Source organism: Rhinolophus sinicus, chromosome 16, assembly GCF_057876585.1.
Source record: "Rhinolophus sinicus isolate RSI-liver-muscle chromosome 16, RSI-T2T, whole genome shotgun sequence".
In the NCBI taxonomy this organism is placed as follows: domain Eukaryota; kingdom Metazoa; phylum Chordata; class Mammalia; order Chiroptera; family Rhinolophidae; genus Rhinolophus; species Rhinolophus sinicus.
Genome location: NC_142516.1, coordinates 11694280 through 11717956, shown reverse-complemented (window position 1 = coordinate 11717956; position 23677 = coordinate 11694280). Strand labels below are relative to the sequence as shown.

The window sequence follows — 23677 nt, the reverse complement described above, 5'->3', positions numbered from 1 at the left end:
AGGACAGGAGCTCTGCTGGCTTGCTCTGTGGGTTAATAGAGTATAAAAAGGGAAACCAAACTGACCACTGGTATATAGTTATTTTTTTCCTGACAGGTAGAAAATAGAAGTGTCAAACCTTTAGCAGGAGCCATAATTTACCAAAAAGAATTCTCCCTTTATCCCTTTTCCGAGGAAACTCATCCTCCCTCATGATGTCTGCAAGTACAGTTGATTGCAACATCTGCTGCTGGGATGGGAAGGAGGGATCCAGGCTGTCAGCAGCAGACAGGAAATGCTTTGGAAGAATTTTGATTCTGTAGGGACTTTGAGGGGCACCATCCGCATGCTAGGCCTTTCCTGGATCTTTAGATTAGCTTCCTGGATCTCTATAACCACTTTATGAGGCAGGTATTCCTAGTCCCACTTCAGTGACAGATAAGCTGAGACTCAGGAGAAGGGACATGACTTGCCCAAGATCACAAGCTGGGATTCATATCCAGTCCTCCCCTGGAGGATAGAGTAGTAGACTTGGGAGCTTTGGGGACAAGTGGGGAGGTGGCCCAGCCCAGGTCTGCAGAAAGAACCCAGGATTCAAGACACAAAGTCTCAGGCGGGGCCCAGGAAAGCTGGAGCCTCCAGACAGCCCCAGTTGGAAAGCTTTGGAATATAAGACTCGGGAAGACAACCAGAAATCAGTTGCAGACAGGTTCTCCCAGGTTTGTCTCCGTGGTCATCAAACATTCTCAATTGACTCAAACAGGGAATGACTCCGAGGGTCAAGACTTTAGAATGAATTTCCATCCATCCATCTGCTCAATACACAATTTATCTTGTGTCCACTACGCGTAGGTGGTATTCTGAGCCCAGTGAGTGACGCAGAGCTGAATCAGTCTTGGGTACCATCCTCTGAGGGTGGAAGTGATCTCAGAGTGAAAACGTGAAGGCTTAGTAGTTCTTAATCATTGAGAAAAGTTTCTCCTTATGTCCTGGGATGCAGTTCTCTAAATGACTAATGAGTGGAAGGATTTCTTCAGTAGAAGTCCAAGAAATATAGTAACATGCGAAGCCAAGAAAATTCCTAAGAAAGGATAGGCTAGAAAAGTGCATGGAAAAAAGGAGCTGTGGAGTCAAATGCACATCAGTTTGCAACTTGACTTTGCTGTGTGACCTTGTGCAGGTCACTGAAGCTCTGCATCTAAATGTCCCTATTTGTACAACAAGAATAAGACTGCTCACCCCACAAAGCTATTTTAAGGACTAGCTCAGTACTTGGCACACTTGGGAAGTGGCAAATGATGTAGAACCATGACGTAGAACCAGTTTGAAGAAATGGGTTTCTGTTGTTGTCGTTTTTCAGAATCAAAGGAATGTGGGCACATATGATGGTAGAGAATTACAAATCATTTAAGTTCGTTAGGATTCCAAGTATAGAAAGATTTGAAATTATCATGCCCATTTCCTCTCAACAACTACTGACATCTCCTGAGAAATTTAGATACCAACTTTTTCCACGCCATAAAATCCTATTTATAGAATTTATTTTGTATTCATCCCTCTCTGTGCAGGGAAGGAGCTTATTTTTCCTGGAGAAGTGCCTATAAGGTGAAAGCTAAAATATGATCAATATTTGTTTAAAAGAAATCCAAACCACTGTCTAAACATCTAAGGGGTAAAAACAACAACTGTGGTTTATAATGTGTATATTTTAAAGGCTATTGATATCCCAGGCACAGACTCACAATATTGCCGGAAAGAGATCATCACAGAAGAGGGGGATAGTCAAAGTCACCAAGGGGTTAATGACAGAGGGGAGGCAGGCCCCTTACACTTCCATTCCAGAACTTTCTAACACATTGTGTTGCCTCTCAGAGAATAACCCTCCCCTCACCCCAGCTACCCATTTTGAAGCATATTAATATCTCCTTAGAAGAAAAGGGAGTGGAGGGGGGGAGGGGGTACGGGGGGGGGGGGAGGAGAAACAGAGTAAACCATTCTCTACTTTAAAAGGAGACCAGGATCAGAAGCCACAAAGGATGAGCAGGGATTTCCAAGTGGAACGCCCCCCCCTCCCCAAAGCAAAAATGCTCAGGGTGGGGAGAAGCTGCTTCCATTTCCTAGAAATCAACCAGGCTTTGGCAAATTGTTTAACCTTCAGGCTGCGGAGATGGAAAATGCAGCATGTGCAAACTGATGTTAAATTCTGATGTGGGATATACTTGGAAAACCTAGTCTTCATGAATTACAGAGGATGCCCCCAGATTAGGGGCAGGAAAATAACAAAAATGCATTTTCCTCAAAGAAAGCTGTCAAGCCAAAGAATCAGATCCTTTCTGTTTCTCAGAGAAAGAGAAGTCTCCACACCCCAGCGATTATTATGAAATAATACTTTTTTAAAGAGACAGAGAAAAGAAGCACTTAATTCATGGTAATATGTGGTACTATTATGTGCCTCCTGAGGAAATGACACGAAAAGCTGGTTAGGTAGAGTTAAGTCTAGACAAGAAAACGACAGTTCATTATTTCTCATTTCTTGGTGGAAGAGAAAAATAGAATATGACCAGACTAGCATTAGCATAATTCACTCCTAAAACTGCTGATCTATGCAGCACATTATGAGAGATGGTCACTGAAAATAAATTCAATCGGAATGTTTATTATTTTGTTCCCTCCAGTTCTCTTCAAGGAACTTGGAGACAAAGAGTGGGTGGTAGAGATGAAAGCCAAGTTCAACCTCTGCCGTGTGTGTGGGAGCTCTGAAAGGAATATCTATTCAGCCAGCAGATATGTCTCCTGTGCTGTGCTCCCGAGAAGGGCACTTGGTTCGATTTAACATATGGCATAAATATTATTAATTCATAATGAAGCAAAATTTAAACTGAAGTGCAAAGGAGAGAGGGTAGTTGTTAGCAAGAGAAAACGCTTGCTGTTAAATTTAGCTGACAAGACTGAACATATTCAGGAAAATCTAAAAGCAGAGAGTATCGTCTTTTATGATGAAGTTGCTTTTGGGATCTCTTGGTACATTTTAAAAGGAAAATCTATTAACGGTTGTGCGACGTTTTCTCCATTTCTTCCTGCATTCTGAACTACTCAGGACATTGGCTGGGTGGGTGCTCATGGCCTGGATCGTCCCCTCAGCTGCCTCTTCCCCACCTGAAGACATGTGCTCCCTTTTCATGGTCACCAATGTGGCCACCGACTGGGAAGGACGGGCTGGCAGCTGTAGGACCTAAGTCTCTAACATCACAAAATTGGTTTTTCATGCAAATGCCCTTAGCTGTAGCGAACAAAGGGATGGAAAATCATAAAGCCAATCACATAGAGACAGATTTGTAGCAATATTTTTGACATCACCCCGTCAGTTCCAGTATGAGAGCGTTTTAGGAATCTTCTTGGCTAGGACCGTTCCCAAGTCTGTTTTCTTGTCAAAATAGTGTATGAATACAGCAGTCCTCTTAATGTGTTCCTTGGCTTCTCACACTAGACGTCACACACCGGTGGTCTCTACGGGCAGTCACGCTTTGATGGAACACATGGTGTTTTAAAATTATTTTCTGAATGACCAATATTCACATACAAGTATTGAGATTTTACATAAAAATCAGTATTTCTAGTTTCTCTTGGAAAACCGGAAGCTCTGGTGCTGTTGGCCCAGCAGGGTCCTTGGGGCCGGCTGGTGCCCCGCCCCCCCATCCTTCCAGATCCAGCCCACTGTGCTTGCTTTTGCTTCCTGCCTGCCCTGGGGGGCCACTGAGATTGTGATTCTTATGCTACAATAGTTTTTCTAATCTCCCTCTTACATTTTACTAGAATTTCACTAGGAATAAAAAGGAAGCATTTCAGTTTCTACCATCAATTTAGCCTGGATGATAAACCTTTTCTAACTTCTAAAAATGAGCCACTCACGGGAGCCATTCTCAGGCTGCCGGACTGTGTGACCCTCCCTCTACTGTCAGGCAAACTCCCACTTATAACAGTGTGATTCCTGCCTCCTCCCAGGGGCCTGCCTTGGTTCCACCAGGCAGACTAAGGGTCTCCTCTTCCGTCCAGCACTCTCCACATCGACCCTGTCGGGCCACTACCCCGTGACTCTGCCAAAGGATTGCATTTGATCATTTGGTCAGTGTGTGCTGTCTCTTAGACTGAGAGTCCCCCGAGGGCACATGGGGTTCCATTATTTACTTCTGATTGTCCTATGGCTACCTGGTACTCAGGAAAAGTTGTTAGGTCAAACCAGACACGGTCCTTTTCCACACAAGGTTGAGGCAGAGCAGATCTCCCAGGGCCAGGGTCCCCTGCAGCATCAGGCTGCTGTCCACATGAAGCCAAACCATCCCTCACTCTTGCGGGTCTTGAATGGACTCTTCTGTGTAATGGTACAGGACTGGGAAGGGCCCAGAAAGCGCCTGTCTTTGCTCCAGAAGGTCTGAGCTTGGATGTGTCACACTGAGAGAAGACTGCTCACCCTCATTGTTCCCCTGGGTCCCTGCACGTTTCCACAGCACCTCAACTGCCCTCATAGCTTGGGGCCTCTGTCACTGAGCTGGTTCCCTATGTCCCAAGGCCCAGTCATCACAAAGGGGCAGAGAATGTCTATCTGTTTTCCTTCTCCTCCTCCTCTTCACTATGTTGGGACAGCAGTGCACACAGTTAGACAAATTCTATGCCCCAGCTTCCCACGCAGACGGCAGTGGCCAAGAACATGGAAGTGAAAGTCATTAAATAAACCTTCTAGAAAACATTTTAAAGGGGTTTAACTCATTTGGCCAAGGCCTTTTACTCTTCCTCCCTTCTTCCTGCTGCCTGCCTGGAACTTGGCTGTGATGGCTGGATTTTGAGCAGTCATATTGTGACCACAAGGCAACTCTGAAACCGGAAGCACATGCTTAGGATGAATGAGCAGACAGACAGAAAGTACGATATTGATTACATTGTGGAGTCATTAACCAGCCCCAGAACCCCCACTGCTAAAATTCCTGCTGTATGAGAGAAAACTAATTGCACTATTTAAACCATTTATAGATGTGTCTGTATTACTACACTTCAAATAGAACTCCTGAATGAGTCAGAGGGTATCATGTTAGGTGGTATTCTCAGGGAAATAACATGTGCCTGTTGACTTTCTTGAAAATTTCTGCTGCCTGATGTAAATAATAATCACAAGACTCCCATTTAAGAACTAGCTCTTGTGAAGTCGGCACGGGGCCAGGTGCTTTATGATATATTACATCCCAACCTCATAATAACCCTGTAAGGCAGGAGAGATTATTCCCATTTTAGAGATGAGAGAACTGAGGCTCAGAGAAGACAAGGGACTTACAAAGCTATTAAGTAATATGTTTGGCTTTGAAGCCAGACCCCAAAGCCTCTGCTCTTTCCACTGGGCTTTCCTTCCCCTGCTGAAACTAATACAAAGTCCTTCTCAAAATCACTGGGCAAATACTATTTCGGGGCTACTGAAATGATAAAAATTCCTGCTGATACTCCTGTTTCCCACCCCATCATGAATATCAGAGGGCTAGGTTAGAATTTATAAAATTCAGTTAGAGAAACGCGTCTGACAAAATGGTTTCTGAGTCAAGAATTCTAATTATTTGCTTTAGTGAATAAAAGCATGAAGAGTGTGACTTTGAGATGCAAGGTAGAAAAGTTACAAAACATCATTAGAAAAACAACAGTAACATCGAATGCTGGCAGATAGTTTCTTTGAGGCGTAGAACACACAATCCTGGGATATAGGCAGCTTCACCCCCATTTTATAGGATCATTGCAGTTCAGAGACGGTCATTAACTTACCCAAGGGTTATACAGCTGGTAAGACCTCCTGTATTACCCCAAAGTGCCCCAGAGGGTAAAGGAAAATTAATGAATAATCTCAGTAAGTAGCAATGGCTTATTTTGTAGGCTGCAGCAAAAATCACGTTTTATCTTTAAAATCATGCAAATTTTGTATTATACTCTATAATATAACCAAGTTATTTTTATATTAGAGCCAACATTTTAAATTATTTATCACCTGAATTAACATTTCTCTCCTGAATGTGACACTTTGGAAAGATGTGCTTTGTTTCTCTCCTGTGGCCCAATAATAAAGGCTCGGCACACAGCCCTGGTGCCACTGGGAGAATATCAGCCCCATTTAAGAAACACAAGTTCTGTCTGAGTCCAAGGGGCAATGATTTATATGTGGTTTAAGAACCTAGTTCAAGGTAGCATAGAATTGTTTTTTAACCACAGCATAAGGTTGAGAATGCTGTCACACCCATAACATTAATTCATTCAACAAATGAGAGTCCGCTACGTGCCAGGCCCAGTGCCAGCTGCTGAGCCAATCCAGCCAGAGAGGGGGCACTGACCCAGCACCACAGACTCTCCCAGGAGTAGGCAGGCAGGTCAGACCAGCCAAATGTGTGTGGGGCTGGACTCCACCCCACCCGAAACCCAAGCGGAGGAGGCTGAGCTCACTGACCTGATGAAAGTACGGAAGCCTGTTGGTCCCAGCTTCATTGTCCCCCTGATTCCCAGGAACCGGATAAACAGATTTGCCATCCTGTCCACCAGGCGCAGGTAGTTGAAGTGCTTTGCGTACTTGGGGAACACCTGTTTGAGGCAGATGGAGGGCAGGTGGGCTTCGGGGTTGGGGTTGCCGCCTGAGGCGATGGCCAGCTCACTCTCAGAAGGATTTTCCTTTGCAGCTAATGGCTCCTCAAGCTGCTGAGACCTGGAACACACGAGGAAGTGATGATGAAACGACGTTGGAACAGGCTTCATCGCAGACAGAGCCCTTTCCCGTGCATATTCTGCGTTCCTTTAGATTTACAGCAACCTCAGGAGGTAGGTATCACACTGGCCTCGGAGCAGCGACCTGCTCACGCTCACACAGCTGGTGCATGCCAAAGCCAGGACTTGAACCCAGGACAGAGTCAGGCCTGGACCCGCAGGCCTCTTCTGCCCCACCACCCTGGTTTTGCAATATGGACAATCCTTCATTGTACTCGTGATTCAAGAGAATACTCGATTATGGAGCAGTCTGGGTTTGATTTCAAACTCCTACTTATAGGTAATAGTTGAATAATTAAGAAATATAAAAATCTCATTGAGGGCTGGCAAAAAGCCATAGGCACAGCTCAATGAACAATTTGCAAAGATACATCGGTTACCCAATTGTGGGAATAGGCACAATTACGTCTTCTGAATGAACTATTTTCTTATTTGGAACCCGTACAAAAAATGATTATAGTGTTGTGATTCCTTAGTCTGGATATTTTATTCTGAAATTATTCTGATAGTGAAGAAAATTCGCAGCTAATAACGCTCAAATGGCCACCTCTCTCCTGGAATGTTCTTCTCACCTCCAGACCCACATATAAACAACTACCCTGTTTAACCTTCGGAATGGACCACAGGCACCTCCGACTGAAGTGACCATCTCCCCGCACCCTAAAGCCTGTTTCCCCATGTCCTCAAATGTCACCTCCACCTACCAGGTACCCAAGCAGGAGGCAGCAGAATAAACGCCAAGTCCTCCTGTCCCTCTGCCTCCCAGTGCTACGCTTAGCGTTCCCCGAAACTCCACTCTTCTCCTACCTGGGCCTTGTTAACTCTCACCTGGACTGCACAACGGGGCGTCCTGCCTCCAGCCTGTGTCATCCATGATCCGTCCTGCACACCGGCACCAGAGCCACCCCTTTTAAAGCAAACCTGATCGGGTCGCCCGCTCGCTATAGCTCTTGGGTGACTCCCGAGAACCTACCCAATGCAGTCAGACGCCCCATTCTGGCACTCGGGGCTCTTCCCCATTTCTTCTCCACCCTCCTCATTTTCTATCACTGCCCTGGATGCACTGTACCGTTCAGGGCCTTGAATACTCCCTGCCGTCCCACCTGCCACCCCTGGCCTGGACTGGTGCTTCCTGGACACCCCGCTCCCTTCCACACTCACTCAGTGCCTCTCTCTGCACTTGCAGCTCATGTCAGTTTCCTGTCTCCTGTCCTGCCCACAGCTGATCTGTGTGTCCATTCCTGAGACAGAACCCTGAGCACACGGAATAGGGATAGTAAATACTGCACAACCTACTAACTGACCCAGGAAAATCAGAAGCACGTCTCATGGTACTGAGCCCAATACCAAGGCCATTTCCTACTCTTTTCTTTATGAAATGGCCTGGTCCCCTACTGCTCCCACTTTCAAACATGCCTTCATTCACCAAGTTGGGCCATCCTGGTATCTTTGTATCTGCTTTCCTCTGCCCTTAAGGCCTTTCCTGGGCCCTGGCTGCCTGACACACTTCTGTTCTACTTTCAAAACCAGCTCAGATGCCTCTCGACCACACTGATGGCTCTCTTCCATGTCCCACTTCTGTTCCTGGGACTTGTTTCTTTGTTCCTTTGTCAAGCTGTACTGCATTTGTTTATATGCCAATCTCTGTTTTGTGAACTCATTGAAGGCAAGGACCATATCTTATCCAATTCTATTTCTATAGGACCTGGCACATATTAGGCGCGTGGGAAAGGTTTCATTGAACTCGTTGAATTGGGAAAGTTTTTTTTTTAATAGCAAGGTAAGTCTCAAATAAAATATCAAGGTTATGATACTTTGTACTCCATATGCTCTTTTCAATGGGAAAGAGGTTCAGTAGAGAAACAGCATAAGAAAATAAAGAAAACAAAACAAAACATAAAAGCAAATAGGAAAATAAAAAGAGGAAAAAAGAAACAGAGAGAAACAGCGTGCTCAACAGCCCTGCCAAAATGGTCTCTTCACACCGGTCCAAGGAGCCAGCCTCTAAGAAAGAGAAGCCCTTTGTGTGAATAAAGTCCTGTAAGTTCTGCTCACAGTTCCTTCTAAGTGGGTCTTGACACTGGTCTCAAAGCGAGGACAGACAGAGGGCAGAACCAGAACAACGACCAGAACCAGACCTTTGAAGGAAACCCCTTAAAAGTTCAACACTGCAGATGATTCTGGGGAAACAAACGCTCGCTCCCCCTGTAGAGAGGGGCAGCCCCATACCTCGGGAGAAGCACATGCTCCCCAGGGGTGCAACTGTCCTGCAGCCAAACTGGCTTTATCATTATCTCCTGCAACTGGAGACAGTAAATGAAAGTCAGGTGGTTACTTTTCAGGTAAAATGAAATGTTTTCCCATTGAGGTTGCAGGAAGAAAGATGAGGGAAAAAAGCGTTACTGGAAATTAGCTCTTAAATTACTGGATAAGTGGCAATCACTGACTTCATAAGCACTCGTGATGTTTTTGTTAAAGGGAAGATTTGGAAATGTACAGTGGGAATAAGAGTAGAAACAGCTCAGAGAACTCTTCAATCACCAGAACCGTCCCACACTCATTATCTCCTCTGCTCTTCACACAACCCTGTGGAAGTAGGCTGTTATTATTATACCCGTGTTCCAGATGGAGAAACTGAGGTGCAGCAGGGTGGAGCACCTCTGTGCCCAGCTGACCTAGAATTATTAATATAAATCGGTCCTTCTAACCAGCGCTCTCTCCATTTTGCCACCATTATTCTACAGCCCATCATGTTGGGGGTTACAAAATCCTAAGTACTGCTCTTCATTGTTTGTTTTAGTTTTTTCAGGTTCTAATAGCAATTCATGCTCTTTGTAGACAGCTTGAGAAATGTATAAAGGAATCAAAACCATATGTAATCCCACAACTCGGGGATGAACACAATTAACGTTATGATTTGTCTGTGAAGCTAGGATCACATTACATGCAGTTAAAATTCTGCTTCTTATACTTTACGTTACAAGTATCTTCCCATGGCACTAAATATGTTTTCACGGGCGCAGTTTCTCATGGACATGTAATTGTCTGTATGATGCCCGAACCATCATTTAATTAGCCAATCCCCCTCAGCTGGATATTGAGTGTCTACATGGACTGTCTTTGACTAAACAATCTGCTAATCAGTCCCCTAAGTGATGTGCTCTCTCCAGAAACAACACGTTAACAACCAAAAGCAGCCTTGGAGCTCATTCTGTCCAATGATGTCATCTATTTTCTGTTATTATGGTCTAATGTACACAACACAAATTCATCACTTTAACCATTTTAAAGTGTATAATTCAGCGGCATTTAGTACATTCACAACGTTTTGTCACCCTCTCTAGTTCCAGAACATTTGCACAATGATGTCCTTTCAGAGAAGAAACCTTAATTCCAAGTAGACCAAGGGGTGGTTCAATGAGCAGCATGGCCAGGGTAGTGGCCTCAGCTTGGGGTGACCTGCTGAGGGGGACCCACCACCTCCAGGGAACCTCTCAGCCTGGGAAGTTTTTCCTGAGGGCACGTCAGAGGGTATCTCCCTCCAGCGTCCACAGCCTGCATCCCATCCTGTCCCAGGAGCACGCAGATGAGTCTGATTTCTCTTCTGTGTGAAAGCCTTTCACATTTCTTTCAGGGGTTGCCGCACTTACTGGCTGACTACCATTTCCCTTCCTTCCTGAGTCCCAATTAATAACCTCAAAGATGAAAAGGGCTTTCAATGCCACAGATGTCATTTTCATGGACTCGAAACCACACATTCGGGGGAAGTGGTTTTACTCAACTGGAAGAAGGCAGTAAAGATATAGCTGATATATAAGAGGAAATAAAACAATGAGAAATGGTATTTTTGCTCTAGATAATTCCAATTATCACATTGAGATCCAAGTTATCACAAATGCTGTAAAATCCTGTTTTTACTTAATAGCATTTTAATGGAAATGTCGGGCTTATGAAATAAAAGTGACTGGTAAAGAAAATATAAATCAAGCTTACTAGTCCTTTGGGGTAATTTTTTAAATTGAATTTGGTGTATCCTTGATTCATTAAAATAGGGGAAAGAATCCTGGAATGTTTTAGCTATTACCGTTTTTCAAATAAAATGGAATTCTGTTTTATTAATATGCTTGTGAAAAACCACCTATCTCTATTTTGCCTGGAAAGCCTACAGTTAAAAATCACCACTATTTATCAGGGGGCTAATACATATATGTCAAGCATTGTGCCAAGCAATTTACCCATATTATTTCATTTGTTCCTCACAATAATTCTATGAGGTAGGTAGAAACTAGTCCCATTTTACAGATTAGGAAGCTGAAGCCCAGAGACCTGAATACGTGCCCAATGTCACAAATCAATAGTAGAATCAGAATTCACACTCAGGACTGTCTCACTACACACTCTATGCTTAGTTCACTATATAGTTCTTATGCTAATTTGATTTAAGTCAAACCAAAGACCTTTCTTCTTCTGTATAAACTGTATATATTCAAAATAGAAAGGTAGATACAGCAAGGTCAAATTCCAGTTTCAGAGAAGGTTCTTGAATTCTCTCAGAGAAATCATTTTCATTTTTAGTTAAGTATCCTTTCAATAATTTATTCATTCATGAACCACTTTCCAAGCAATTACCTGTCCCAGGGGCCTAGGATACACAGGTGAGGTAGACGCAATCCCTGCCACCCAGAAGCAGGTGACCAAGTTGGGGAAGACAAGACCCCTCCGTAACAATGACTGAGTGAGGTGGAAGTGGCCAGATGAGCATCCAGAGGTGGGACCCAGCGTATGTGGAAGGAGCAGGTTTGCTGGGTCTTGGAGGTATACCTGAAGAGAAACAGGTGGGCCTATGACCAGGAAGCCTGTGTGGGTCTGGGTCTTACCGGACCTTGAATGTCGGACATAGGTGTTCGGATTTGGTCATATAGGAGATGAGAAGAATGTGGTGGACGTGGGGAGAGGAGAGGCAAACTCAGAAGCGCGAAGATGCATGAATCTGCCAGCGGTATGTATTCTGAATCGAGGTATGTGTGGGGGGGTGGCTGATGTTCGGAAACTACTGGAACATCTAAATCGATTGGCCCAGCAGCCCTGGCATCACCTGAGAAAGTTGTTGGAAATGCAAATGCTTGGCCTGACCCTAGATCTACGGCCTCAGAACCTGTGAGCAGGCCGGGCAATCTGTTTTAGGAAGTCCTGCAGTGATTCTGCTGCAGGCCTAGGTCTAGATGAAAGATGAACTTGGCAATGGCTGGACCATGGGGACCAGAAAGGGCTCAAACGCCCTGGCTCATGTTCCCGGTGATCCCGTGGTTTGGCAGGAGAGCCTGGTGGGCAGCGGCACTGCACTGGCAAAGGGAGACACGCAGGTTTCCTTCTCCATTTTCTGGCCAAGACCTGTCCCCCCAGACACTTGGGGATTTCAAATGCACGCTGGCATTCTTGAAGAAACTGCTAGCTATGCACCAAAGAACTCCCTTAAATTAGCCCAGGAGCTCATTTAAAGAGCTGGAGGATGAAGTCACTAAAAATAAACATAACTACCATGTGGCCCAGCCCTGTCACTTGATAAATGTCTGCCATCACGGAGGCCCCGTTTGCTTGATGGCGATGCGATGCTATTTGAAGAGAAGGCGATAGACTACAGAACGGGTGAGGCATGTGTTTCCCAGACTGATGAGGAAAAGGATGAATGAGGGATCTTGGTCCGATGTTCAAGTCTCTGTAAACCAAGACCCATGCTCCCCTTCATGTCGTGGCCTCTGAACGCTGAGCAGGCCGCTGGCACCTCATCCAGTCACCTTTTTACATAGCACGGTGTAACACCAGCAGTGACAAACACGATGGGATGATACTGGCAGCACTGGCGATGTGCCAGGAACTGCAATTAAAAAAATTTAATCTTGATAAAACCCTATAAAGTCAGTGTTATCACTCCCATTTTACAGATGAGGAAACCAAGGCACAAACTAATAGGTTGTAGATCCAGGACAGAAGCCCAGGCAGGTTCCTAATCACTGCACTATGCTGCCTCCATTCACGGGTGTTGTCAGGCACTGAGCGCCTGAGAGTCAGGCGGGTTGCTTGTCACATCTCATTTGACCCTGGCAATAACCCTATGAATTAGATGCTGTAAGTCATCCCATTTTATTGATGAGAAAAGTTAGTTTTGGAAAGGTTGACCTACTTTCCAAAGGTCACTCAGCTATTAAATGGATGAAAGCGAGGAATTGAACCCGGATCTATTTGAGTTCAAAGCCCAGGAGCTTTCCGCTATGTCATGCCACAACTCATTGTAGTTACACGACTTCTCTGCACTCATTTGCACCTCCTTGTCAGTGGACAGAAGTCTCTTACTTATGGGGCGGTGTGAGGCATCTGAGGGAGAGTGGCTGGGTGGGCACCTAGCCTAAGACTCGCACAAAACGGTTGCCTTGTTTAGGATCAAAACCACAGCCTTTCTAGAAAGCATCCAGATGAATCTGCTTGGGAGGCTTGTAACTAACCTCTATGTGGTGACCTGGGAGGGACCAGCAGTTCTCTGGGTGGGGCTGTTCCATTTTGATCGCCAAACAAATCAACCCCCATTTATGGGCTCACACCAATCGCTGACACACAATTTTTGTCACATGTGTGAATTAACGGCGTGATAGCAACGGCAGCAGACTAGGTCTCTGTCCTGCTTGGGGTGAATTCCCGGAATGGCCAGGCCGGGGGTGTTGCAGGAACATCTTCCCACCAGGCCAGGCAACAAATTAACAAAAGGACACAGCGAGGACTTACTCCGTTTCCACAGACCCAAAACTCATGCTATTGCAGAGCTGGAAGGGCCTTTAGGGGTCATCGGGCCCAGCCCTCTCATTTTCCGGATGAAGGCACTGACAGCTCATTTTACAAAGACCTCCCAATACGCTTCTTTTCTAACAGGGCTCTCTCTGCTCTGTCCCTCTGCGCAGAGCGAGTGTCTTTGTAGACGTCCTCGTGTTCTATTTGTCTCACAGCACGGGTAGTTAGAGTCGATGAAACCAGACTGTCACACAGGACAGGGAGGGGTGCTGCCAGGCGGCTCCTCCCGGTGGGGCACCTACCCGGTGGCCTGGGGGAGGCCTCTGGGTGTAGATCCTCGCACTGTTGGAATCCCAGCTCTGCTCTCTGGAGCTGGGTGACCTCGGGCAAGTCAGATAACATGGAAGCTTCAGTTTCCTCTCATATAAAATGAAAATAATTATGATACTTAGCCTTTAGAACTGATGTAATTACAGGGAAAATGGATGCATGGTGCTTAGCACAGCACCTCGATACCTGTTAGCCACGTTGATTATAATCGCCAATATCTTTATCTTCCCTGTGCCATCATCTCAAGAGGCTCGCTGTCTAGCCACCAGCCTCAAGGGGAGAGGTCAGCATACACTCTGGGAACTCAAGAGACTATGGGGTTTCTTTAACCACTTTCTGACACTCCTCCCGACCCCAGGCCTACGTAACTCGACACCAGACTGTCCTCTGCCCCTGAGGCCTTAGTCTGGGGAATCTCACAGCAGGCTGCCACGGTCAGACAGCCTCTTGTCCCAGCCTAAATAAATCCCCCAGAGGAGTCTCATTTTCTTGGGCCTCAGTGGAGACCTGCCTCCTATCTGATCCCCTGGTTCTCTACTGAGGATGACTGATATCGCAAAATAATGCACAAAATCAAGTCACAAAATAATAATTGTCTCTCCCCACATGAAGAAAAGGGTAAACTGCGGACTTAGAAGGGGCACTAGTGACCATTCTCCTCTCGTTTTCCTTTATGGGGAGGTTGAGGCAAAGTCATTTGCTTGAGGTGAGGCATCAAACAAGAGGTGGTGACAAAGGGAGGGCCCAGTTCTCCCGACTTCCTGTCCAGAGCCTTTAAAAAAAAAAGAAAAGAAAAAAACAACATGGCTATCGCGCTGAAATGCCAGAGAGGCCAAAATTCGGATACTGAATAAGAAGCTTCAGACTCTTCCAGTCACTCTGACAGGCAGGACGGCGAATTCTTTCCACCTGAAAGGGTTATGGAGTCTCTCTTTAAACCAGCTGAGTAGTTGGCCGCTGTCTTTCTGTGGAGAACTGGGCTTGTGCTTAGCTTTTCACTGGAACCGGAAGAAAGGTTTTTAAAATGACAAGCCTTGCCATGCTGGCTGCCCGGGCAGGCTGGACAGAGCCCTTCCTCTCGAGCAGAGAGCGTGGGCCCTGCACGGTCTAGTCGCTGCCTGCTTTGCTGGCCTTGTCTTTCACATCACACGCTGCTCCCTCCCTGTGTAAATGCTCTTTCCCAAATTATCCACTGGAAAAACACTCATCCTTCAAATCTTAGGTTCCATGTCACCTTTTCCAAAACGCTTTCTGCATCTTTTGGAGATAAAATGAACCGTTCCTTTTTGTATGACCTTCCAGACTGTATGCGTCGTCATTGTCGTCATCACCATCACCGTCATTTTTTCTCCATAGTCTTCATCACAGTCATACCTAAAGGGTTATTTGCGCAACTGTCTGTTGGATGACGTTCCTTTCCCTGGCAGGCACCACTCTTGCTTGTTTATGGCTACGTCTATAGTCCCAACACAGTTCCTGGCACACAGTAGGTACTCAAAATGTCTGACCGTGAATGTAGTCATTGTTTCAATGAGTTCTCGTGACAATCTAATTCATTAGACACAATGATTAACTCAAATGTACATCTGAGGATACTGAAGCTTCCAGAGGCTAGGTCAGCTGCCTACATGATAAGGCTGGGGCTGGAACCCCGTGGCCGGCCTCCAGAGGCCACACTTCTAACCCCTATACTACAATACCCCTCTACTTCTGGCTGTCAGAATGAATCTTTCTTCCTCTTTTTTCTCTCCTGGTAACTAGGAAGATCCTGTCTGTCTCTGGGAGAACAACAGCAAGGCACTCTCTATGTGACAATTGTAATCAGTGGTTGTATTAGCCTCTGTTTTACAACCTCCAGAATTGGCAGAGAAGGCCAACTTCAGCTTTCATTGTCTAGTTCTGCTAATGAAGGGATCCTTTTAATTACATACTCAGCGCCTATCTGCAACACAAAGCATTTTAGTGTTTAAACACAGTTCTGCACCAAAGTATAGGGCTGTGTGAATACAGACAATAAGGGGGAAAGTCATGTGGAGAAGTTGTTTTTGGCCTAGACTGTAATTCTTTCTGGCATTCAATTTCTTCCAAACCCAGTTCATTTTCTACGGGAATCCTAATTTTTTTTTTTTTGTATATTATGCACCCAGCGAACCCTGAACCAGGGATTCAATAGGCATATCCCAGGCCAAATATCCTCCCCCTCAGATTTCAGATGAAATCTGCTCACTTTGTGAACGTCCCTTGTCACCGATCCTCCTTGAGGGTGCTCCCCCACCCAGGGGTCCCAGTGTGGCGGCTGGTCCATCACTGCCGTCCAGGTGTTGAAGGCAAAACCATCTTCACTCGACTGTGCCCCAGGGGCTGATGGCATTTGCACCCCACTTTCCAAGGCAATTTTGTGTGTGTCATTCTGTGTGGGGTTTTCACTCATGTGAGTGAGCTGATCCCACAGGGCAAGGCTGCCCTGACCTGGCATTTGTCATTTGATCAGGGGGAACAGACAGCAACTCTTACTGAGCCCCTCCTACAGGCCAGGGACCCTCCAGTATGCTAATTATCTCAGTTAAGCCACACCGACCTTAAAATGGAGATACTAACCTATGCTCAGGAGCCAAAATGCCCATTTGGAATTCTGGCCCTGGCCCTTACCAGCTGGGGACCTTGGAAAAGTGGCTTAACCTACTTGTGCCTGAGTGTCTTTAACTGTTTAATGGGGGTAATACTTCTACCCAACTCACAGCACTGTTGTGAGAATTAAATGGGCAGATATACGCAGAGCATTTAGAACCATGCCTGGAACGAGGTAAGCACTCAATAAGTGATAGCTGTTGCTTATTAAACAAAGCCAAAGTCTGGTTAAATAAAGGACTCAAGGTCACACACCTCCAGGACGGTATCAGGCAGTGACCTGGGACCGCCGGACTCTCATCACCCTGTTCTTTCTAGGTTTCCAGCAAGGTTCAGCAGAGCCAAGGGGGTTGTCTGCTGGCCCTCCGCTAGCAGACTGCAATCACAGCCCTTGCCTCGGGGAGCATGACCTAGAGAAAGTCACAGTGTGCCAGAGCCCCTCCTGACCTCAGTATGAGCACGCTGGTTTCTGCTTTCCTGCTCCAAACACGCTGCTCTCTCAAAGGTTACCACGGACCTCCTAATTGCCACTGACCTTCGTGGTCTTTCTCCAGTTCAGCTTCTGCCTAGCATCCCATGTGCTCTCTCTCTGAGAGTCTCCTTCTGTGCCCACGCATTCTCCTAGTGTTTTTCCATTCTGTGTGTTTCTTCCTCTGAGGGCTCTTAGTGGCAGGTGGTCCTCTCAGGCTCTGTCCGTGACCTGCTTCCTGCCCTACACAGTCTCCCTGGGTGATCTCACCCGCACACAGAGAGGACTCCAAATGCCCTCATGCTTAGAAGCTTATCAGGCCCTTGTGCCTGGGTGCCTACACCTTGCCACCCCTTCGCCAACAGCCAGGCCGAGTCCTGCGCATCCTGCAAAGCTCACTTCAAATGCCAGCCTGCCCCCCAGCCTTCCCTGATCCCTGCACCCAGAAACACCCTTTCTGGATTTCCCACAGCATTTCGTTTACACCTCTCTTGTGGAATTTGTCATTTTCTAAACCTATATTATGGCAGTTGAAGTCTATGGCTTCTTTCACCCAATAAAATCCATTTTTGCTCTCCTCGTAGTACTCGACGTCTAATGGGTGATGAAAAAAAAAAAGACATGCTGATAAATGACTGTGTGAAAAAAGAATTCTTTAAGACAAATAACATGAAGCATTTGGTGTAATTTTACCTGAAGACAAGAAAACGGGCAGGGCGACCTCTGGGTGTCATTTTCAATTTGAGGTTCTATAAAGCCATTTTTTTTAGGGTAATAAAACAACAATAATAATTTATGATAATAAGAATGACAGTCATCCTGGTCCACTCCTTACTAACTGTGTGGCCTTGGGGGAGTTGTGTTATTTCTCAGCCTCCATTTTTCTTCCATAAAATAGAGACGGATAATGGACTCCACCTCACAGATGGGTCGAGGGATTCAATGGGATGGCATAAAAGAAGAGGCTAGCACCCTGGCTAACACCTAGAGTGTTAAAGAAATGGTAGCTGTTACCATTTATTTGACACATATTTACTGAACGCCTCCCTCAAAAATCAGGGAAATCGAGTCAGCTCAAAACCAGCCTCTTCCAGGAAGATTTAACAGCCTCTTCCAATCTATAACATCCTCTTCCTCTAATAACTTTGGTCCTAACAAAATTAGGTTTTAAAAAATGCAGCTAATAAATTAGGCATGCATATTAGTAATCAGGTCCAGCGAGAAAGCCTAACTTTTTTCTTTATGCAATTTGAATTCCCCTAACATAGAGTTGTTGTCAAAATCCATTAAAGTATTTAATTTCACTTGTCATTGCACAATTCCCCAAGCAGACATCCAGACAGTTTGCTGCGGTGTTTCTCACAGAAGTACTAAATGTTTAGTTATCATGGTACATTTTTAGATGATGTCTCCCTGATGGCTCTCAAGACTCTAGAGAGATTGTAAAAGTTCAAGTACAAGGTGAAGGCAGGGTGGCAGAGTGGCAAGAGTTGTAAGGATTGCGCATGGAGCAGGCCTGGGTTTTGGCTCCAACACTGCCACTCACCTGCTGAGTGACCTTGGGAAGGCACTTAACCTCTCTAAGCATCCGTTTCCTCATTTGGAAAGTGGTGACAATAATACCAGACACACAGGGTTTTAGTGATGAGCACTAAATGGAATACGAAATGTAAAGCAATTTGAAGAATGCCAGACATACCACTGGTCCTCAACACAAGACAGCTCAAACCTCCCTGAAGTTTGGAGACATACAGACCGGGGTCTAGAGACCGCGTACACACTTATCCCCGTACCCCCGTCCTCCCCCAAGGAATAACTTTAAGGAGCAGTGTGCTTGTTGTGACACAATGGTCAGAACCACAGGTGTCCTGACACTTTCTTTCTTTCACAGTGGCCTCTCCAAACACCCATTCAAATACATTAATATCCCCACCTGACCAACTCACCTGGTGGGGACAAAAGGTTTCTATGTGAAGGGCATGTAGTGAGGACCCCTTCCCCAAGAAAGAAAACAAACGAGAGTCTATCATTTAGTTTCCCTACTAATGAACACGGAGCTGGCTTCTTCCTTTGTGTGATGTCACAGCAATGCTGACTGACCTACTCTGTCCTGTGAAACACACAGAAGGGAGAGCAAGGAGAGCATCAGGGAGATGGCGGTGGAGGGATGAACCACGAGGGTCAAGAGAGAAGTACTCTCATCTGTTTTTACGAAAAACAAAAACTGCTGGCAAAAGTACACCCCTTACCAGGGAATGGAGACATTCCCATTTTTATTATATAGTCCTTTGGTTATTATGACTAGATTTAGAAGCCGCCAGAAAGGCCAGTCCAAATCTGGTGCAGGCGCAGTTACTATTTCCTCAGCCAACGACGCAGAGATAGGGAAAGCGCTGTTTGCCTCTGCTGTCGTGTTTGGCATTGGGAGAAATGTTCCTGCTGCCGCTACCAGCTGCCTCTTGCTCGAGTTCAACGCCCAGTCTATCGAGCAATTTCCCATCCATGGTCTAATGCAACCTGAGCAACAGCCTGGGAAGAAACAAGCAGTGTGCCCATTTCACAGGCAAGAAAATCGAGTGTTGTGACCACGAACCAGTGAGTACTGACATTTTCTCTTTTCTAGTTTGCACTCTGCCCCCTAAAAGGCTTAATCTGGGACAGCACTTGAACTTGCCACATGGGTTCAGTTCTTTTCTTCAGTCTTAATCTCTGTGTAGCTTTTAAAAGTCCAACACTTGCCAGTCAAATCCACCCAGATGTCCCACTTGTATCCAAGTTGAATGTAATTTGTTCTCTAGTCCCCCACAAACCGCTTCTTGCCATTTCCATGTGGTCGTTGGCAACTTCATCCTTCCAATGAGCCAAGCTCAAAACCCCAAAGTCAGCTTCGGCATCTCTCTCTTCCTCACCCTGGTTTCTGGGGGCCTCTACAGAAGTCCCCCACTGTCCCTTTCTCATTCAGAGGCTCTGATTCAAATATTCTGGGGAGTCCTTGCTGGCGGAAGCAGTGAGCTCGGTGGCTGGTGGTGGAGGCTGTGGGGTCAGGATGCCTGGGCCCTGATTGTCCGCCTGTGTGCTAAGCACATACTCTCATTTGATCCTCCCCTCAGCCCTCGGGGGTCACTATGACTCTTAAAATGACACGTTTTCCATATAAGACGCAATAGTGGTGACATAATTTGCCCAAGTATGTGTGGATCAGCTGGACTCGAGAACGCTCCCTCATATCCAAGTCGCAAAGCTCCTTCCCACCTAATCACAGGTTTCTGAAGAGCAAGGGCGTTGTGTTTACGTCTCAGCACTGATGGCAGGAACTGCCTCACAGCATGTGAGGAGTGAGGACCTGATTGAGCGTCTTAGGTTCGAGCCAGCCAGCCTGGGGTCCACTCCCGACTTGACCCTTCTCACTGTGTCACCTGGGGAAAACAATAGCTCGAGGACTGCAGCAGTCCGAACAGCAGCCCTAACCCCAGAATCTGTCAATGTGACCTTATTTGGAAGGGGAGTCTTCACAGGTGTCATCAAGTTAAGGACGTGGAGACGAGATTATCCTGATGAGAGGGGGCCCTACATCTAGAGACACGCATCCTTAGAATCGAAAGGCAGAGGGAGATTTCACACACACACACACACACACACACACACACACACACACACACACACACGACGGAGGCAGAGATTGGAGTGATGCTGCCACAAGCCAAGAAACACCTGAAGACACCCAAAGCTGGAAGGAGCAAGGAGGGGTTCTCTCCAAGGAGAACTCTCAGGAGGGAGCACGGCCCTGCTGACACCTGGATTTCAGACTTCCAGCCTCCAGAACTGTGAGGGAATCCATTTCTGTTGTTTTAAGCCACCAAGTTTGTGGTAACTTGTTCCGGCAGCCCTAGGAAACGGATACAAGGTCTCAGTTTCCTCACCTCTCAAATGGGTAACCTCAGAGAGTTACTGTGAGATACCGTAACTGAAAGCAACTAGAATAGTGCCTGGTGCACAGTAGGTGCTCAATTCATGTTAGTTGAACCAAACTAAGATATTTTGAGTCGTTATCTTGGAAACGTCTCCCCAGGGCACCCGGCCGACTGCCTCTGTCTACAATATCAGGCTTGTAAAATGTTTAACTTCAGAATCCACGAGCCAGAAGGAGGAGCCACAGGGAGTATCTCCTCTGAGCCCAGGTGCGGGGTGGGGGGACAAACGGGAAGCCGGAAGAGACGTCTGTGTCCTTGTGAGGCTGGTAACTAAGTGCTGGCCCATCTCCAGCTCTGATGAGCCTGTCACGGTGGGTTTCACAAAACATCTGTTTCAGGAACCAGCCTGTTGTTTCAGGCAAGCTCTAGAGATAATAGTATGTTTTCCTTATACACAGCCATGACATGTTCACTGAAGCTGAATATTTCTAAATGTGACCGATTTCTTAAGTGGCAGAAGCCCATCCACTCTTCAAGAACACATATAGCATGTGGGCAGCCCAAGCGGTTCCCTTGGTGGCCGCAGACCTGGAGCAATGACTATTCGGGCTGGTAGGGAAGTGGTGGGGGGTAGGTGGGGGTAGGGGGTAGCGAGCTGTCTGAAATTGGCACCTCTAAAGGTGATGTTCAATTCTGCAAGGGAGTCAGGTCCCCAGGCTTCATGCATATGGATGGCAGCAGTGGTCGAATGATACCCTGCAATTTTTCTTCCCCACGTTAATCAGCTTCAGTTGGCTACTGAGAATTTGACTGGGAACTGCTCTCCAGGGCACATACCAATGATCCCAGGGACCCGAACTCAGTTTTGCTGGATTTGACTCACTTCTGGCTCAGCTAGAAAGCACGGTGCAGCATCCCATGTGCAATGAGCGGACCGCGCCTCGGCATGAGACGGAGAGAGGAGCAGAAGGCAGACCGGCAAGTAGGACAGCGCCGAGGCAGTTTCCCTGGGGCCCCACAGCTGGAGGAAGAACGTGGGCCCAAGAAGGAAACTCCTCAAAATCCTTCAAGCAGAAACTTCTTGAAAGCAAACACACAAAAGCTGTCTTCCTTTCTCCCCGGGGTAGAGCTGTGATCTGAGTAAAGGGGCTCCCACCCCGTGAGCAGGCAGGTCAAGCCCAGAATACGCTTGCCCTCACACACAGTCTCCTCCTGCCAGGGCAGCTGGCTGGTGTGCTTCTTGGGAGTCAGGCCTGAAGGGCTCTGGGCTACCCCGGCAGCCCCAGCTCACATGGGCTCACAGCAGGGCTCTGCAGCGAGCCTTGCCCACTTCCAGCTCAGCTTGGAGCATCCCCACTGTGGAGTCTCCACTCCTGATCCTCGCAGCCTTGGCCTCCGATCCTACTCCACATCTGTGTCCCAGGCTCTGCTTGGCCCCAGGGTGGTCCCCTTTCTCACCAGTCTGCGGCTGGGGTCAAGCCTATACTGGTGCCCTCTAAGCTCCCAAGGCCTGGTGTGTACTGCACAGAAGGAGGGACTCTGGTCCACTTTCCCTTGAACGTCCTACGCCCTGCAAGCTGCTCCCAGAGACAGCGACAAAGGAATCCATGCCTCTAGGAAGGAAACAGCTTCAAGTCACAGAGACCAGCAAGTTCGAGGCGCTCGTTTTGTACCTACAGAAGGAGGGAGCTCTGGAGACAGGACGTGACTTGTCCAGGGTTTCCTCGCACTTGGTTCTAGGGCTCATGAAGAATCCAGGCTGTGACAATGTCCTTAGCTCTTCCTTGGGCCAATATCAGCTCTTTGCACTCAGGGCCCCTGACTGACTCATTTCTGACTCTCCCACAGCAGCTTGAGGCCAGGCCAAGAGCAGGGGCTCAGTAACTGTTACTCAGACTTGGCTGACTAGGTCTCCGATGTAAAACACACCAGACACAGACATATTCCTGAAACCAGTGCACAGGTGTAATTTCCGGATTCTGCAAACACCTCAGCTAGCAGAAGGGAGGTGCTGTTTCTGTCTCAGTTTACTTGTCCTGTTACTGTGTTAATTTTTGCCTTGCATAACTGTGGTCTTGTGTCCACACAGTAACACTGGCTGTTGCTCGGAGACGATGGCATCCAGGTACTGCCGGGGGGCCTTGAACACAGACCCTACTTGGTCCCGCCCTCATCCCTGTGAGGTAGGGTTTCTCAGCCCCACTGTATAGGCGGAAACTGAGGCTCTGGCAGGTTAACTGTGTGCCAAAGTCACATGGCTTACAAGGGCTGGAGCGTGGATTGTAGTCTAGGTTTGGGCTGTTTTCCCGACTCAGGGCGTTCTGACGTAAGAATAGTAAAATACGTAATGAGGGGTAATGAGAGTTTGCTCTGTGCCAGGCATGGCACATGGATGAACTCACCTAATCCTCCCAACAACCCTGTGAAGTATTGTGTCCACCTTAGAGGTGAGGAAAACTAGACCCACAGCTGCAAAGTAATGTCACCAGGTGACCCCAGGGACTAGCTAGAGGCAGAGAGAGCTCAAAATAAGAGGCCAGGGGCGCAAGAGAACTGCTAGAACTGAGCTGGACTTGCTAGTTTTCTTTTTCTTTTTTTTTAAATATTTTATTGGGGGACAGTGTGTTTCTCCAGGGCCCATCAGCTCCAAGTAGTTGTCCTTCAATCTAGTTGAGGAGGGCACAGCTCAGCTCCAAGTCCAGTCGCCGTTTTCAAACTTCAGTTGCAGGGGGCACAGCCCACCATCCCATGCGGGAATTGAACCGGCAACCTTGTTGTTGAGAGCTCGCGCTCTAAC

General features: G+C 46.9%; 1 protein-coding gene across 6 annotated transcripts in view; it reads right to left on the bottom strand.

The window, feature by feature from the left end:
- The window catches only part of TTLL11 (tubulin tyrosine ligase like 11), a 222324-nt gene that overhangs the window by 33600 nt on the left and 165047 nt on the right, over positions 1-23677 (bottom strand). For all 6 annotated transcript variants that reach the window (XM_088793200.1, XM_074330956.2, XM_074330955.2 and 3 more), the window contains one exon: positions 6452-6703. In XM_088793200.1, the coding sequence (XP_088649326.1) occupies positions 6452-6703 (252 nt within the window). The remainder of the gene's footprint in view (positions 1-6451; positions 6704-23677) is intronic.